General features: G+C 40.1%; 2 protein-coding genes across 4 annotated transcripts; one reads left to right on the top strand and one right to left on the bottom strand.

The window, feature by feature from the left end:
- Positions 1–74: 74 nt before the first annotated feature.
- Positions 75–1,731, bottom strand: tex26 (testis expressed 26). 3 transcript variants are annotated; one of them, XM_070829846.1, is made up of 6 exons: positions 1,556–1,731; positions 1,283–1,445; positions 1,020–1,176; positions 694–849; positions 430–591; positions 75–317 (listed from the first exon to the last, which is right to left on the bottom strand). In XM_070829846.1, the coding sequence occupies exons 3-6, from the start codon at positions 1,168–1,170 to the stop codon at positions 190–192; spliced, it is 597 nt and encodes a 198-aa protein (XP_070685947.1). In that variant the 5' UTR covers positions 1,171–1,176; positions 1,283–1,445; positions 1,556–1,731; the 3' UTR covers positions 75–189. The 3 variants fall into 3 exon arrangements, with proteins under 3 accessions (XP_070685947.1, XP_070685945.1, XP_070685948.1); XM_070829844.1 differs by having other exon boundaries at positions 694–873; XM_070829847.1 differs by having other exon boundaries at positions 113–317; positions 447–591; positions 694–873.
- A 1,965-nt stretch (positions 1,732–3,696) lies between these two features.
- Positions 3,697–6,359, top strand: hmgb1b (high mobility group box 1b). Its single transcript, XM_070829287.1, has 5 exons — positions 3,697–3,821; positions 4,964–5,120; positions 5,232–5,377; positions 5,490–5,664; positions 5,787–6,359. The coding sequence occupies exons 2-5, from the start codon at positions 4,974–4,976 to the stop codon at positions 5,913–5,915; spliced, it is 597 nt and encodes a 198-aa protein (XP_070685388.1). The 5' UTR covers positions 3,697–3,821; positions 4,964–4,973; the 3' UTR covers positions 5,916–6,359.
- Positions 6,360–18,613: the final 12,254 nt, after the last annotated feature.

Consider the following 18,613-nt stretch of genomic DNA (forward strand, 5'->3'; position numbering starts at 1 on the left):
GATGAATCATGAAGGCACACAAATATCTTTTCATCAAGCAGAGATGTTTAATCATCACAACACAAGTTCCGAAAACAAATGACATATCAAATGATTTGTTATCTATTTCGTTTTTGTACTTCTACCACGAATAAATTACATAAGAAATAAATAATACAAGCACACAACTACTAATGTCAGCAGTATGGTTCAGAGAGGTCCTGGCCAGCTTGATATGCGCTCTGGAGAGCAGGAATTAAGCACAACTGCTGGAAGTTTACTCTCTCCATTGTATGGATGAGCATCTTTACTCAAAATGGTTTTTACAGCTTCCTTTTCTGCAAAGCCCAAAGACACAAAATACGAATTACTTGTCTGTCAAAATCAGTAATCATAGTCAGTACGCAATCTGTTCGAATCAAACATTCAAAGGCATAAATTGATGCTAACCCTCCTGAGGTAAAAACCTGTGTAACTGCTGCAGCTCCTGGGGAAGCAGACACTTTATCACATGTGTGACATTCGTGACTCTCTTTCCACAAAACCTGTCGTAGCTTGTCAGATTCGATCCTCTCTGCTGAGTGTGGATGTGCCTTTGCACAACAGTTGGAACTGAAAACACAGAGAAAAAGCAATTGATAGAAAAGATTTAGTCCTAGTGAAGAACAAGAACTCTTAGCTGTGTTTACATCGGTGTTTTTTAGCATACAATACCTATACCACGACAGGCCACGTTAGGATCTGTATTGTAGCTGTAATGAGAGTGATTGCCCTGCAGTTCAGGTTTTTGCTTTGGCTGGCAGTAGCTGTCCCTCATCTCTGTAGAGAGCAGCACTTCACACCTGCTGTGTTTAGGTGCACATCTTCTTTCTGCATTATTAATGTGATCATATCCTGTCAAACAAGTTGAACAAAAGGAAAGCAGGCTGTGGAGAGAAATATTGTGACCAACTTGTGTGCTTGGCTGTCGTTAGTTCAGCTGTTCTGACATGCCTGTATGCATTTGTGTACAGAAGACTGAGCCAACAGTCTCGTCCTACCTTGAGGCATACCCATGAAGTCACATCTGTAGGTGGAGTGGTACTGCGCTGTCAAGGCCTTACGGATCTCGCCCTCAGATGGGGAACATTTCCAAGGAAAGCTGACATACTCAGACCTTCGTGTGGTGTCCCTGGGCACCCTCCACATCATGAAAGACTTGGGGAAAACAGCTTGATTTAAAGGTTACGATACACTGTGAGAGGTCAAGCATGTCATTCGACTATAAATGTAAAATTGAGGCTAACGAAGCCTAAATACCAACCTGACTGGGATGTGGGTTGTTTCTCCTCTGCCCTGAAGCTGTTCCTGTGCGAATGCATTCTGGTTTACAGGCTGGCTTCTGGCAAAAATCCTTATTGTACACAGTTGAGCCATAAGGTACCGACTGTGAGTAGGAGTCTATAAATGAAGTTGACGTTGGGCGCCTACATATGCATCAACACAGACGAACAATTACACACCAACACACAAAGCAGACACAACAATTCTGCATGCGTATTCAGAACTTTACCAGAAGCCCATAAATAGAACATACGGCAAAATCTCTGCAGCTGAGTTTGGCCGGTAGACGAAATGTCTTCCATGAGATGTTTCATATGGATCCCACCACTGTTTGCCCTCTACAAAAATAAGTAAAAAAAAAAATTATTAAACTCAATCAAGCAAATATCAAATTGCGCTAAAATTGGTTATTGTGTTTTCCATAATAATGGTATAACAAAAGCTAAAAATCCTATTAAAAAACAGTAAAAAATATATGTAAAATGATTTTATACTTTCTGATATATACTTGTTGTATTTGCATTTTTACTACAAAGACAACTTTGCTTTACCATCTTATTTTTAATTGATGTTCAGTTCTAGTGTTATGTCTAGTGTTTTTTCAGCAAGAGATCAATTTTCCAAGACTTCAATAAGAAAGTCAACTTAAAACTACTGAAATGATTGGGGGCAAGCCCCAGAAGAAATTACACCCTTGCTTACAGTCACACACAGAAAAACCAGTAGGAAGCAAAATTACCTTGAGGCCAGGGTGCAGGAATAGGGAAATTACACGTGACACTATAATTACAATTCGTCAAGTGAGAATTCAAGTCTAAGTCTAGTAATTACAATAAAATGTGGCTCTGCTGCAGTCCAGATGATACTGTGGGATTATTTCAACTAAAATATACAGTATAATGTACCACAGTCTATCATATAGCTTAATTACACACACTCACATGATGAGACAAACCACAGCACGATATAGTAAAAAATATGATGCCTGCTAAATCAAATGTACCATGTTTCTCAAAACTTAGATTAAGATACTTTCCAATTTGTTATCAATAAGTCTCTTTCAGTCTTTACATATCGTTAGTTTAACTTTACCTTTGGTTGCCATTGGTGACCACCGTTTTAATACCTTGTATTGTAGTTGTTTTCGGTGTAATTAAAAACTTTCCACTTCCATTTCCAGAAAGAAAGTTCACCTCATGGATGGCTTGCTGAGAAGCATAATTGACAACTGTGAATCCCAAACTAAGCCGGCGTGTATAACATTTCTAAAGTTTTGCTTTCAGGAAGCCTATCTGTACAGAGGCAGAGCTGATCCCAGCAGGATGTTTACAGGTACTGTGGTTATGGAGACCAGCAACACTGTGAGCTGCTCAGCAGGGGAGATGTTGTATTAAAAATTCAACATCGCCAGAGATGTCTCAGGACTGTTCATTTCTGTTTCTGACAGTGGTGGAAAAGAATCAAGTTACATTCAATGAGGTGATTTCATTACATGCAAAAATCTTCAACTCATAAGGTTTCAAAGAAAATATAGTTTTTACTCCACTGCTTTTACTGTGTATGACAACTACAGTTACTAGTCGTGGATTGTATACAAAATAGTACAGATTCTTGAACCTCACCTGCTCCTTTATTAAATTAAACCCATCATATAACAATTTGTGGTATTAATATCCTCCAAATATATATATTTTTAATTGGTACAAGATGCATCTACAGGAAATCCTCTAGATCATTTCAGGTCTTATTTTCAAACTAATTCACAGCTTCAACCAGACATCTAATAATCTTGAATAATAATCTTAAAATCTAATGATTTTAACCTGTGAAAAGATAAGATAAAATAAGATATTCCTGTATTAGTCCCACGGTGGAGGGTAGCAAAAATATTCAATAAAAACAGTACAATTTAAACTAGAGGAAGTATAAAGTGGGGACAATAAACAAAGGGGTAATATAAAAAGTATTGCACATTAAAGTGAGGTTGTTCTGAATAAATACATTGCACAGCAGGATGTTGTCAATACAAGCCTAATAGTCTCAAATTAGAGTTATGCGTTTGGTCCTTTGAGGATAGTTTATTGATTTACTTTTACTTAAGTGTACTTAAGCCTTCTTAATGTAGTCATTTCACACTGCAGTACACTCAGACTTCAGTAAAAGGTATGAGAGGTTATTCCACCACACACTTCTGCACTCGTTCTCCATCCCAGATCCCCTCCACTTGCATGCATCCCTCCCTTCTCTGGAATAAAATGAGCTCACTGTTTCTCATTCAAATTTAGCGCCATCGCCCCGCAGTGTGAACAACCAACAGCACAACAAGCAGGAGTCAGACAGCAAGTGTCCAATAAGATACTCCAAGGAGCTGACGGCAGCCAATGTCCGACAGCCGGAGCTCAGTACGCAGGATAAACACAGAGGGATCCTGGAGCCAAAAGACCGCGCACTCACGGTGATTTCCGTACCATTGTCTGAGACGTACCGACGTTTTGCTGTCTTCTTGTAGCGTTGTGGGGGTAAGCATAATACATGTTAACGCATCAACAAAGTGACTAGTACCTGCTAGGAAGAGACAGCCATTTGGTTTACACGGTGTGCATGAGCTTTGTGCATTAGTTGTATGATTGAGCAGGATGTGATGTTAGCACATATCAAGCTCCTGCGGCTGTTTTAACAGTCCTGCTAACTTAGCAACGTAGTTAGCAAACACTAGCATTATCAAGCGTTTACGGCCGTACATAACCAAAAAGTACAATGCACCCTAAAAGACTAAAGTCCCCCAATGGCCACAATAACTTCCGTGCAGGGGTTGGCGTATCGTCTGCTAATCTGTGGCCAGCTAACTAACGTAGCCTCCTGCGTTTTCCTGACAATGGTGGACATGTTGCTATCATAAAGGCTAACGCTAGCTAGAAGGTGAACGTAGGTTAATACCACTCGCTGTTACTGAGGTAGCCCAGTGGTGGCGATCCAGGCGGCAGATCTTTCTCCGTGTTTACGGCCACTTTCATTTAAATTCTAAATCCAATTATTTCCAGTATACATATAGACCACTGAGGTTTAAAATGGGGCTCTATAAAAGGCTGAGAAGAAAGGGAGGTGTGCGGAAGCAGCCCGCTAGCTAATGTTAGCAATCTAAATCAGCCATTTCATTAATCCTGGCAGCTCGTCCTAGCTAAAATGCTAATGCTAAAAGCAGGATGACACAAAGCAAAACCGGAGCCAAAATGGCTAACGGCTATCTAGCTAGCATACAATCAAAGGCAGTGGAAGCTAATGCTAATGCATTCATTATTCAAGCCGTCTAGCTAAACGTCAAGTCAGCGGCAGGGTAACGCAAATAGGCAATATAAGACAGTGAGCTGCTTTTCACCAGCTCTGGACTATATCACTGTGAATGCATGATGAAGGTAAAGCTCCAATAAATTAATACGTCTTTTATGATAATTGCATCATGTTGGCCTCTGCATACAATAGATGATCAGACACCCTCCTCCCACCACCCGGTTTAAACAATAGATGGGACTGACAAAGCAGGAGGCGGGTTATTGACAAGGATTATTTCGATATTACCTCTACAGCTGCATGACTCGACTTGGAAACATTTCTCTCAAAACATGTAAATAAATTTTTTTTTCCTTCTCTCTTCTTTACTTAGAAATTCCAAGATGGTAAAGGATCCAAAGAAGCCAAGGGGCAAAATGTCCTCATATGCCTACTTTGTGCAAACATGCAGATCTGAGCATAAGAAGAAACACCCTGAAGCCAGTGTCAACTTTGCAGAGTTCTCCAAGAAATGCTCTGAGCGATGGAAGGTGAAATAAATTCCTCTCACTACCTAAATCTGTTTTTAAAAATCCTCTGAATACAATATTTTCTTTCAAGCTGTGTATAGATTGTTTAAAATTGCGTGTGATTTCTCAAAGACGATGTCAGCGAAAGAGAAAGGCAAGTTTGAAGACATGGCCAAACTCGACAAGGTGCGTTATGAGAAGGAAATGAAGAATTACATCCCCCCCAAGGGCCAGAAGAAGAAGCGTTTCAAGGACCCCAATGCCCCCAAGAGACCACCGTATGTGCCATAATAATCTGTCACCTCACTAATTATTACTTTTTTTTCTGATAATCACAATAAGTGGATTATGATACCTTCAACACTGACACATCCCCCCCCCCCCCCACAGGTCGGCTTTCTTCCTATTCTGTGCAGACTTTCGTCCCAAGGTAAAAGGTGAAACTCCTGGACTCAGCATTGGTGACACAGCGAAGAAACTGGGGGAAATGTGGAATGGCTCAAGTTCAGAGGACAAGCAGCCCTATGAGAAGAAGGCTGCCAAATTGAAGGAGAAATACGATAAGGTAAATGGACTCTCTAGACTTGTTCTTACTGACTGTTTTTAAATATCCCTTTTCCTTTTATACAATGTAAAAGTGTAGGCTTCTTTGTTGCACTAAAAACACATTTGTTGTGCTTTCCACAGGATATTGTTGCCTACCGCACGAAGGGCAAAGTGGATTCAGGATCAGCTGCTGCAGCAGACGATGATGACGAAGACGAAGAAGACGAGGAGGAGGAGGAGGATGATGACGATGATGACGATGATGAGTAGATTTGCATAGGGAGGGGACCTGAAGTTTTGTTTATGCCATATAACTCTAATATACTCAATTCACCATGAAACAGAAGTCAGACGGAACAAGAACATGTGTATATTTAATGTTTTTAAGATGTACAGTGTTATTCCCCTTTTTTTGTAAAGTTAACACTACATATCTTAAGTTTGAGATTTTCTAGTGGTAGTTCTTTATCCTTGCCATAATATGTAACAATTTAGAAGGATTACAAATTGGTATGAAAGTAACTAGTCTGTAGGTGTTACAACTCAAAAATGAGATTTCTGGGTTGGTAGTGTATTTTTCTTTATTTTGAAAAATATTTTTTTATGTGCTGTCCCAATGTCTTTTTATTGTTCTTTGAATACCACTCTAATATCAAATGCAGCTGTCGACATTTAAGAATGTCTTCAATAAAGGTCGTTTTTTTTTTTTTTAAAGAGGTTTGTGTTTTTCCTCCTAATTTCAATTATCTCAACATCTCCAAGGCAATCAGTCAGCTATCAAAGACCCAGTGTGAACATGTAGCTTATTAAGTACACGTGAATAATTCACACTGGGGGTTTGAGGATTTTCATTTAAAAAGAACAGAAAAAGCGCACTGCCAATTTTTTTTCATTCTCTATTCTGCTGTCAAATCGTGCATAAACATCCATTTAAAGTTGATAGTTTCAACCAGATATTTACTTTTAGTTTGTGATGCATTGTAAATCTCTAGAGTGAATCTACCTCTGGAAGAAAGAGAGCTATATCTATCTATATCTGTTGCATTCAGGGAAATGTTTGACCTGCAGAACAGGAAATTGGCGACAGCAAATAATATGAACACAAACATGTTTTAGTTTTATTAGAAACATGATTATAAATACAGATTAAGAACAGTGATTTGGATAGAGTTAATTAATCAGTACCTTGCTAGACTGACATTTACCTATGAGGGTGTGAGTGTGGGTGTAATCAAACTGCCTGACTTGTATCCCATCTTATGCTAGACTTCCATAGTTCTGTGTTTTTCTTTATTCCCCAATTCGCCCTGTTCGTTAGTGTGATTCCCGTTGGATGATTGTACGGTAGTTCAAGCAACCTAAATCCAGAAGGTGGCGCCACAAAGTAAAACGTAAACTATAGGGTATATACAGGTAAGTTTAAACTACAATTAGTCAATTATGTTATGTACCCAGTACTCAGCCCACATGGATCCAAATACACAGTGCATATTCAGTATCATAAGAAACCAAGACAGACACATTCTCACACATGAACATTATTTCATACCTTGTCCTCGTGCTCTACAAAGAAAATCAGCCACATGGTGGTTGTCCTAGAACACAGCTCAATTTTAGAAATCATTATCAGCAATAAAACATGAAATGGATTATATCTTCAGTCTCACTGAAATCACATAGCAGACAAAATCTTCTCTTTTCAGGGATGCCAGTAAACCTGCCTGTTTCTTCAGTAATGCATCTGAATGCAGTTGTGCACAAAGAGATCTTTTGGCCATACTCTGTCTCAAATACGCCTCTACACTAATGCTCATACACTGCAGCTGTACTAAGGTTTGTACCAAACTACACAGTGCATATACTGTATTGTTTGTCCCTAAATCTCACCATATTATTTTATTGAAAGGTTTATATACTATCCATGCTGCGACCACATTTCAACAACAAGACAAATAGCCCCATATAAGAATTAGTTGTGTGTTTTTGTAATTAAAGTAGGATGAATCCCTTGCCTGAGTTATATTGACCACATCCGTCAAGTGTCCAGAGAAAAGCACTTTTTGTGTTATGTGTGTGCTCTTCTCCAGAGGGTCCAGGCAGGGACCTTTTGTGATCCCTTGCTGGGATAGAGTTCCCCCTGCGTGTAATTGGAGACGGTCCCACAGTCACGGTGGCCTCACAGTCACTAAAGGGGGTTCACATGTCCATTTATCAGACTTTTCTCAGCAGCATTGCCCTTTGCCATACAAAGAACCGTCCTCTCAAAAGTGTTTGCAAATATAAATGAAGCCACAGTGGCCTCCTTTCAGTGGGACTACACAGAAACAGGCTTTTATCCTCAGTGTTCCTGCTTGTAGTTAACATTAGGATTACAGCAGTAGTTTTTATTGTCAAAAAATAAGTATTGGCAGTGGTCCTGTTCCTCTGTGTGCCAGTTACATTATGTGTTCTACTAACAATAGTTCAGTAAACCATAAATGTAATCACATAAGGGGCAATAATTAAATTTCGAGTCAATGAGAAACTTATTAGAATATTTTGGCACTAGTCATCTACTGTAATTAATTATATATAATTGTTCAAAGACACTAAGGTTTTAGTTATGTTGGTACACTAACAATCTGTTCATCTAAATTCAGTGTTACAGTGTCATGCCAGGTCTCTTTTGAAACCTGTGATTCAGAGCAGCAGTATTTTTTTTCTCCTCTTTTCTCTCCTTTCACCCACTGAATGAACGGCATGCAGCGTCTGAATGAATCCCACATCTGACATGCAGCAAGAAAGGCTCCCTCTAGGCCACCTTACTGGAGGCAACAGTTCAAAGAGCCCATTTCATCTCTACATCGAGGAACCTCAATAGCAAAAATCCATGCAGAGAATATAAAACAGACTGATTCAGCAAAACATAGTGGTTCGTAGTTCTTTTAAACCTCCCAGAATCTGGGTTCATTTTATAAAGAAAGCAAGGACATGTGGACTAATTAATTTCAAGATTAATTGGCATGTTTTTTCTTTTGAAACACATACAACAAAAACAAACATTTAATCTGCTGCATTTTGGAGCCTGAAAAGAAAGTTTTTTTTCCTCCATCACAGGATTTGCATAGAGTGATGTCAAAGGGGCGTGTCAGTCAGGATTAAATGCTGAGAAGATTGAGTAATCACTATGGATACAGCTTTTATAGTTTTCCATTTGTTGGTCCTGTGTGGAGGTAATGCTGTGCATTTTCCAGGACCTCACTTTTTACTGCTGTGCCTGTTTTGTTTTGCTTAGGATCTTATTCTCTTACTTGATTTTGCAATCATGACCAAGTAAGAGGCACTTAGAAAGCAAACTTTATAATGGACTCTACTGGAGAATGGAGAAAATATACAATTTTACTGTTTAACTTTCTGGTAAGTCAGCCTGTATGCTCATATATTTCAGCTGCGAGAGCAGGTTTTTGAGATTACTTGTGTTTGTAAAGTTTAAATTATGAACATTTATTACATTTTTAAGGTTATAGTGCATTTAAATAAGTGGAAAATATGCATGGGCTTGAAAGCAAATCTACCTCTGGGACAAAAAAGATTACTGATCATTTAATACTTTGAAACTTGACCGTTAGTGCACATTTTCACTTAAACAAGGAACTGAGTCATTTCTTTTTTTCTCTATGGTTCCTCAGGTGTTTAACTCTACATCTTCACATGAACCTTCATCTGAAAACACAGTGAATGTGAGCAGTGAGAAGCAGTTTGCAGATATCGTCTCAGGGCAGCGTGCGCTTCCCTCCTGGTATTATACATCTATTGATGCTGTGCCCAAGCATGGCACAGTCAGCTTACACTCTCATAACAGATGGCGAACACAGATGGCTTTCTCCAAAACTGTTTATTCATTTGAAGTGAAAGAAGACACAGTACCGGGTTAGTCATCTGTTCAGCTAGGCCTTTCACACATGCATAATTATTGCAGTTACTTTGAGTATTACATGATAGTTTTTGATAGTTTATGATTTAACTTTTGATTTCAGAGCTATAATATCTTCATTTCTACTGTTTACAATAGTTGAGATCAGTTTTTTTTTACGATAATGTTGCCAAATGTTTTATCTTCATTCTACAGTCACTTGATCACCCAGTGATTATGCACCATCCATGTGTTGACAGGAACAGTTGTGGGAAAGGTGGAAAGAGTGTTTGAAAGTCCCACGCCTATCACATACTCAGTGCAAGAGGATGACGGAGAAAACCTATTCCTCCTCAGCCCCCTCTCAGGGGAGTTCCTTTTATCCCGCAGACTGGATTTCGAAGCACAAAGATTCTACATACTCACTGTTGTGGCACAGCAGGGGAATTCACAGGTATCCAGTGTCAGGGTGTACTTCAATGTGTTGGATGTAAACGACAACCCCCCTGTTTTCAGTCAGGATACCTTCTCTGCGTCATTGCTGGAAGATTCTCGGGTGGGGACTTGCTTCCTGTCCTTGAATGTGTCTGATAAAGATGAGGGTAAGTGCAGAGGTGCAAGTGAAATATAGCATTGCATCCAACATTCAGCAGATGCCACCCTATATGCATCTTCAGAAAACAATAAAGTAATTATTAATCAAAGGTGTCAACAACTGTAATGCAAAACAATACATTAACAGTCCAAAGAAATCCGAAAACCATCAAAATAAATACTGCAGAGCAGTAAAGAGTTGTAAAAATACTGGCTGGGAAAATAGTTATATAGTTTGCAAAGTAAAGTAAACATGTCATTTTTATATGTTTTTGTGAAGGAAAGCTTTTATTTTCTTATATAGCTCAATTAAGGCTACTCATACTTTATACTTACTGCTCATGCACTACAAATACTTTATTTTCACTGTTCTGTCCTCCACTTTTTCACATGCTGCTCCAGCTGGGGATTTACAGGTCTATGCAATTAGTGGGGGTTAAATTGACAATCTTCACTGCATTGCACAGTCCAGTCAAAGTTAATGAGATGTTACAGTCATATATGATAGGAATTCTTCCTACACAGTTATACACTTTCTGTGCCCAGCATCAACCTCAACCACATCTTTCAGTTTATCACAAAAACAAAAATGACAGCAAGAAAAAATGTTTCCCAATTAATTGGATTGACCTGTACAGGGCAAGCCCAATCTTCATGAAAATTAAACCTTCCAAGTTCCAAGTGAGTGTGAAAAGGCAAAATTAATATTCACACATACCACATTTGGCAAGTGAAATCCAGACATGAAATGTGTTTATCTTTATTTGCTTGTTGAAAATGCTGCCTGAAATTCTCATGTTTGGCAAAAGTCTGTTCATTTTAGATTCACATTTGCCAGTGAATCTCTTGTTTATTGCTAATGGATACTTGATTAAAGTATATTATTAACATATGCACTTAGCAGCAAACAAGTCTACAGTATCAGCTCGTCATGTGAAAAGCGCAACATTTTGACCCTTGATTTATACATAGGACAAAAGTATTTTTGATAACATCATGAGTATCTTTTTTTCTCTGCCAGGTGACAATGGAGACTTGAAACTGAGAGTGGTTGCTGGAGATGAGGAGGAAGAGTTCTTTATAAATCCAGCTGGTAGTTTATGCCTAAACACAGAGTTAGACAGAGAGAGGCAACCCTACTACAATCTGACCGTGACAGCCAATGACTGCGTCCAGCCTGTGTCTTTACAGTTCACAAGCACAGCACGTGTCATTGTTGTGGTTAATGATGTCAATGACAATGCGCCATTGTTTGTGTCAGCCAAAATAGTCAGTATACCTGAGGACACGGCACTTCGTTCTGTTGTAATGACTGTACGTGCTGAGGATGAAGACATTGGATCCAATGGGGAAGTTTTATACTATTTAAACAACACCTCTGGTGGCATGTTTAACATCGATAACAGAAGTGGAAAAATATACCTGGAGGAGGCATTAGACAGAGAACAGGTAGATACTCTGACTATAACTGTAACAGCCACTGATAAAGGCTCACCCACGAAAGCTGCCACTATGAATCTCACGGTGCTCGTTGAGGATGCAAATGACCACGACCCCGAGTTCACTCAACCCACCTACAGCCTGACAGTCAGGGAGGATATCCCCAGAGGAACGAGCCTGTGTCAGGTTCAGGCTCTTGATCGAGATATTGGGCAAAATGGACAAGTGCGGTATAGATTGACCCAGACAAGTCCGTTTGTGGTGGACACGGTTCGAGGTGTTGTCACAGTCATGGAGGAACTGGACAGGGAGAGGCATTCCAGCTATACCGTAATCATAACAGCTGTAGATGAAGGGGATATACCCAGATCTGCTACTGCTGCTCTCAGCGTCACAGTGTTGGACGTCAACGACTTTGCACCCCTTTTTACTCCAGAGACGCTCACCGTACATGTGATGGAGAATGAGGATGACCCCTCGCAGCTAACACATCAGGTGCAACTGGCACTTATTAATCCAAGAGTGCATTGAATGTTGATTATTGAATGTTTTGATGTTAATCTCTAGATTATGTCCTTTTTATCCAGGTCTCGGCTTTGGATGAAGATTTAGGCCTCAACAGCCAGCTTACTTATTTCATACACAAAGGAAATAGTGATGACTTGTTCTCCATCACTCCCAATGGCACATTTCAAATTCTCCACAGCCTGGACAGAGAAAGGGAATCAGTGCACTTTGTTACTATCACTGCTGTTGATTCAGGTGATTCAGGACAAAGACATAAACTTTATAATATGTTGTTCTGTGAACTTTTTACTGCCAGTGCCCCTTCAAACAATTCGATAATTCATTATTTTCTTTGTCATTTGAAGGATTGCCACCTCTAACAGGAGCTCTAACTGTACATGTCGTAGTGGATGATCTCAATGATAACTGTCCAGAGTTTACTGAGGAAGTCTACAACACCATAGTGTCTGAGGACAGTCCTACAGGCACTGTGTTTGCCATGATAATGGCTTTTGACATTGATGAGGGTGTCAGTGGGGAAATAAGGTAAAGTGTTAACTCAAAAAGACACTCAAAATGTGACAACAATGTCGAGAGATGTTGTGTGTAGTTTATACTTGAAAAATTACTGTTTACGTTGGCCTGCTGTGGTATCATATTCTTGAAGAAAGTAGCCAAAGATTAGGATCAGCATTCCTTACATATTAGTCTTCCTTGTGTATTTGCTGAATAAGCTGCATGTGTGCAACTGGAAATCGCTCTTGGATTCCATATTTATTATATTTTATTGTAGTGCACTGATCCCTGGTTATTCCGTCTTTTGACTCCCCTTCAGGTATTCCATGGAGAACCTTGAAGTGCCTTTCGCCATTGATGAAACATCTGGAGAGCTGTTTACAACAGATGTCCTGGACAGGGAGACAGTAGCCGTTTACAGGCTGATGGTGATTGGCAGCGATAAGCATCCTACTCAGCCTCTGTCAAGCTCAGTGCTTGTTACTGTGCTCATTGGAGATATTAACGACCACTGGCCCCAGTTTATGAACAGCCCCTATGTGGCCTATGTGCCCACTGAGATGGCTCCAGGTGAGGCTTTTTACTACCACAGCTAAATATGTCATCCTGCATAACATGGATCCAATTAGGACTGAGAGATTTATTTTGCTTTGTATTTTTTCCCACAGGCTCGGTTGTTTGTGCAGTAAGAGCAACAGATCGAGATACTGAAATGAATGCAGAACTACAGTATTCGCTATATGGACAAAATTCAGATCTGTTTTCCATCTATCCATATAGCGGCACTGTGTTCACTTCAACTGCTCTTCAGCAAACAGAAGACATTATTATCAATGTACATGTGGAGGATGCTGGAGAAAATCCTAAATTTGACATCACTACCATCAGTATCAGGTTTCAGAATGTCTCAGAGTTTCCAGAGATGAATGTGGATGTTGTGAGTTATTCTCTCTCTGAGGATGAGCTAGTGGGAACATTAGTAGCAGTTGTCTCTGCAGCGAGCACCAGAGCAGAACCCGTCTCTTTTTATCTGGCTTCTGGAAACTTTGAAGACATGTTTCACGTGGAGCAATTAAGTGGAGCGTTGACAGTGGAGAACCCTCTGGATTATGAGAGCAAAAAGGAATTTACTTTGATGATAGAAGCCAGAGACTCTGGCTCGCCTCCATTCTCATCATTTGCAGAAATTCACATAAACATCACTGATGTAAATGACAACTTCCCTCAGTTCACCCAAGCTGAATACAGGTGTGAGGTTTTTGAGAACTTCCCACCATCCTGGGTTTGTGATGTTCTTGCCATTGATGCTGACTCAGGCAGTTATGGCACAGTGCAGTACAACATAACAGGAGGAAACACTGATGATTTCTTCATAATTGACTCTGATAGTGGCTTGTTGAGCACAACTGCAAGTTTAGACAGAGAAAATCAAGCTGAATACAACTTAACAGTTGAAGCTGTGGAGCTAAACAACCCTCTTCATAAAGACAAATCAACAGTTATTGTTATTGTTTTAGACAGAAATGACAACGCACCTCGATTTTCACAGATTTTCGTCACAGAGGTACCTGAAGATTCCCCTGTTGGATACATAGTTTTACAAGTCACTGCAACTGATGATGACACTAGTGCCAGTGCCATAATTAATTACTCCATTATTGACCAAGGTGACAATATGCCATTTAATATTGACTTCACCACTGGCTACCTCACTGTTGATAGACTTTTGGACAGGGAGGTGCAAGATCATTATATCTTGAAAGTAAATGCAAATGATTCAGCATGGAGCATCAGCACTGATGTCACTATAGCCATCGTAGATGTCAATGATAACCGACCAGTATTTTCTGATCTTTTTTACACGGTTGTCCTCACTGAAACAAAAGATAAAGAGGTGTTTGTTGTGCAGGTTCTTGCTACAGATGCAGACATGGGGCAAAACTGTGAGATTTTGTATGTTATTGAACCTCCAAATGATGAGTTTTGGGTGAATGCTTCCTCTGGTGAGATCTATACAAAGCAGCCACTGATGTTACATTACTCTGCTGTTGAAATCTACCAATTTACAGTCTTTGCATTTGATTTTGGCAGTGTTCCTTTGTACAGTAATGCCACTGTCACAGTGAAATTAGAACCATTTAACTACTACCCACCAATATTTTTACCTTTTCAGCCTGTAATTGCTATCCCACATGACATGGCTGTTGGAACTGAGGTGGTCCAGTTCAAAGCGATAGATCAGGATGTCAGTAACATCAGTGTTGGCATTGAATATGTTTTGAATGGAGGTAATGCATCTGAGTTCTTCTGGGTCCAAGCGGACTCTGGAAAAGTAATGTTGAATCAAAGTTTGGTGGCGAGCGTAAATTTGGTTTTCATTTTACTAATTACGGCAAAAGATCAGGGCTGCCCTCCTTTATCTTCACAGGCTGAAATCACTTTTGAAATTACTGGGAAGAATCAATTTTCACCGAGCTTTAAAAAGCCAGATGTCACTTTCTCTGTTCCTGAGGACTTGTCTGCAGGATCAGTAATTGGGAAAATTCAAGCAGAAGATGGGGATTATGGTCCCAATGGCGCTATTGTGTACCGCCTTACCCAAGAAAATCAACATTTACCGTTCTCTGTAGGAGAGACATCTGGGCTGTTGACACTAATCAGAGAGCTTGACTTTGAAACAGAAGGTATTTATCATCTTCAAATCAAAGCCATGGATGGTGGTTTTGTTTCTAAAACTGGCATATTAAATGTTACAGTGGTAGTTGTGGATGTGAATGACAATCCTCCGGTCTTTTCATCCTCAGAGTATACCACCTCATTGCCTGAAAACTCAGAAATTGGAACAATTGTCCTCGATGTCAAGGCTTTTGATGCTGATTCAAGTGCAAATGCAGAAATTTTGTACTCTCTCATTGCTGGTCATGTGGACAAATTTGCAATTGATTCAAGAAATGGCACAATCACCAGTTTGGAGGCCTTTGATTATGAGATCCAACAAATCTATGATATAACAATCAAAGCTTCAAATATTGGTGGTCATATTTTATTTCGTTTGGCACATGTAATCATCCAAATCTCAGATGTCAATGAGTTCACACCCACATTCAGAGAGAAAGAATTTAACTTTTTGGTATTTAAAAATGTGCCTGTTGGAACTACGATTGGAAAAGTAACAGCTACAGATTATGACCAAGGCTCTGAAGGTCAGGTGCTCTACCTGATGTTTGGTCAAAATAAATACATGGGCTTTGACATCAACAGACTTTCTGGAGAAATATATACAACAGGCAGTTTGAGGAAACAAGGTAACAGTAATGTAGTTTTAAAAGTTCTGGCGAAGAACTCCGGTGTCATTACTGGCAGGGACGAAGACGAGACTTTGGTCCACATCAGCGTGATTGACACAAACGATGCACCTATATTCACCTCTGCACTTTATTTGGTGAATGTGACAGAAGACAGCCCGGTCGGGACATCTGTGACAACTGTGATTGCTCAGGATCAGGACTCCATTTTGGACTGGGACAGTTTCTTCTTCAGTATTGAAAATGGAAACACAAACTTCTCTTTTGCCATTGATCCATCCAGTGGTGTTATTTCAGTAAACTCTCCACTTGACCGAGAACTGTGGCCAGTTTATAATCTGACTGTCATAGCCACTGATAATGGCTCTCCACCAGCCACTGGGAGTACTAATGTCCTTGTGACTATTGATGACATTAATGACAACGCTCCCGAACTCACAATCACTGAGGCTCAAGTGAAGGAAAATCAGCCTCAAGGCACTGTTGTTGCAAAATTAAATGCATCTGATTCTGATTTGCCGCCAAACCAGGGACCTTTTACTTACTGGCTGGTGAATCCTTCAACAAGTAGTGCTTTTTCACTCACTCCTGATGGAATTTTATTCACCACACGGACTATTGATCGTGAACAAATCTCTGCATATCGAATCTTGGTTGCTGTTAGGGATGCAGGGACCCCTCTGCTGTCATCAACAGCGATGATCCACATCAAGATTGTGGATGAAAACGACAGCTCTTCATTGCCTAGAAATATCTTCATCGAGGTGAAATATTTTGGCAGTTCCTTTCAAGGAGGCATGATCGGCAACGTCCATCCTGAGGATCAGGATGAGTCTGATACATTCAACTGCGCCATCAAGAGCGGGCCGCTTAATATGTTTACAATACGTAATGGCACGTGTGAGCTGTGGTCGTCTCCTTTTCAAGGCGAGGCTACGTTCAACGTCACTATCGAAGCTACAGACCACCTTCACCACCCAGTCAACAACAGCATCTATGTAAACTACAAAGGTTTCACAAATGCTTCTATAGACAGCTGCATATTATTCTTTGTGTCATCATCCTCAATGCAAGAGTTTTTGTCGTATAAATATTTGCGATTTGTGAAAGCTCTGGACAGTCTGTTCAACCTACAGGCCTCTAAGACTCATGTATTTGGGATCAAACATATTGGCAGAGAAATCCTTCTATTGGCTGCTGTTAAAAATTACAATGGCCAATATCTTAGCAGAGAGGTAGCCAGTGGTATCTCAGCAGGCCATAAGAAATTACTGGAAACTCAGAGCAATGTGACAATTTCTCATATCACCAGTGATCCATGTCTCACCAGCCCTTGTCAAAATGGGGCAATGTGCAACAAGAACATTTACATCAGCCAGGATGTTGCTGTTCTGGAAAGCACAGCAGTCATTTTTGTGTCACCACAGAAAGAGATTTTTAATTGTACTTGCCCAGTCGGCTTCAGTGGGACACTGTGTGAAAATGACATGGATGAATGTGAGGTTAATCCCTGTGAGAATAAAGGCACATGTGTGAATACTCCAGGAAGTTTCTATTGTCACTGTCAAAGTGGCTCAGTCTGCGCTACTGATGGAGATGATTGCCCGACAGTGAAGTGCCAAAATGGAGGAACTTGTATTCCCAGTCAGGATGGACATCACTGTCACTGTTTGCCTGGATTTGAAGGTAAACTTTGGTACATTAAAGATGTCACATTATTCATTGAGTGATTAGATTCCAGGATCCCTTTAAAGTCTTTTTTTATTTGCCTTTTCCAGGAGAGATGTGTGAGCGGTTCTTAGACCACTGCAGGTCAGCCCCATGTGTTGAGGGCAGCTGCATCAATTCACTGGCTGGATTTTCTTGTCGTTGTCCCTTTGGTAAGAATGATGCATAAAAATGGATATACTTTGTTTGTTTTCTTGAGGTGACTTGAAGGGAGAAGATCACTACCAGTTTTATGTATGTCTGCTAAATATAAGGCTACAGCCAACTTAGCTTAGCTTAACAGACAGCTAGCCTGACTCTGTCGAAAATTAACAAAATCATAAAGCTCATAACATTATATTACATTTGATTAATAAGGCGCTGGATTATTTCTTACCCAATAGCATTTGCTAGGCAGCCAGTAGAGGCAACAGGCAATTATGTACTCCATAATAAGTGCTTCTCTGATTGTAAGATAACTTTGGAAACTCTCTCCCCCAACATCAGAATTGGAAAAGCTGCGTCTGACAATTTCTGTAACTTTCCTAAACCAGCAATCCAATACTCACACCCACTTCATGCAGTCTCTGTGTGAAGTAGCCTTCTATTTAATTTACAGACTATAAAAATGGTAGCAATCTTCTCATCTAACCCTCCACAAGAAAACAAATAAGCTTAACTTGCAAAATTCCTTTAAATTTCATGTAATATACCCTGACCTTTTCAAGTCACCTTTTTTTTTTTGACTAAACACCATGTTTCACCTCTATTTTAGGAGTTAGTGGAGTCCGCTGTGAGGAGCACAGCTATGGCTTTGAGGAGCTTTCCTTCATGGAGTTTCCCCCGTTGGATCGCAGGATTAATTTAATCTCTCTAGAGTTTGCGACAGTGCAGAAGAACTCCCTGCTCCTGTACAACACCGGAGGACCATCCAGCAGGGAGTTCTTTGCACTTGAGATACTGGATGGGACCATACATCTGTCTTACGACCTGGGCTCAGGACCTGT

This window comes from Pempheris klunzingeri, chromosome 4 (assembly GCF_042242105.1).
Source record: "Pempheris klunzingeri isolate RE-2024b chromosome 4, fPemKlu1.hap1, whole genome shotgun sequence".
NCBI lineage: Eukaryota > Metazoa > Chordata > Actinopteri > Acropomatiformes > Pempheridae > Pempheris > Pempheris klunzingeri.

What these genes read in the sequence shown, in the direction of transcription:
- tex26 (XM_070829844.1), bottom strand. Translation starts at nt 1,170, where the DNA reads ATGATGTGGAGGGTGCCCAGGGACACCACACGAAGGTCTGAGTATGTC. An exon ending in CTTCATGGGTATGCCTCAAG is followed by an intron (nt 874 to 1,019) that starts GTAGGACGAGAC and finishes CTTGTTTGACAG; the next exon opens with GATATGATCACATTAATAAT. An exon ending in CAGGTTTTTACCTCAGGAGG is followed by an intron (nt 318 to 429) that starts GTTAGCATCAAT and finishes TGGGCTTTGCAG; the next exon opens with AAAAGGAAGCTGTAAAAACC.
- hmgb1b (XM_070829287.1), top strand. Translation starts at nt 4,974, where the DNA reads ATGGTAAAGGATCCAAAGAAGCCAAGGGGCAAAATGTCCTCATATGCC. An exon ending in AATGCTCTGAGCGATGGAAG is followed by an intron (nt 5,121 to 5,231) that starts GTGAAATAAATT and finishes GATTTCTCAAAG; the next exon opens with ACGATGTCAGCGAAAGAGAA. An exon ending in AATGCCCCCAAGAGACCACC is followed by an intron (nt 5,378 to 5,489) that starts GTATGTGCCATA and finishes CCCCCCCCACAG; the next exon opens with GTCGGCTTTCTTCCTATTCT.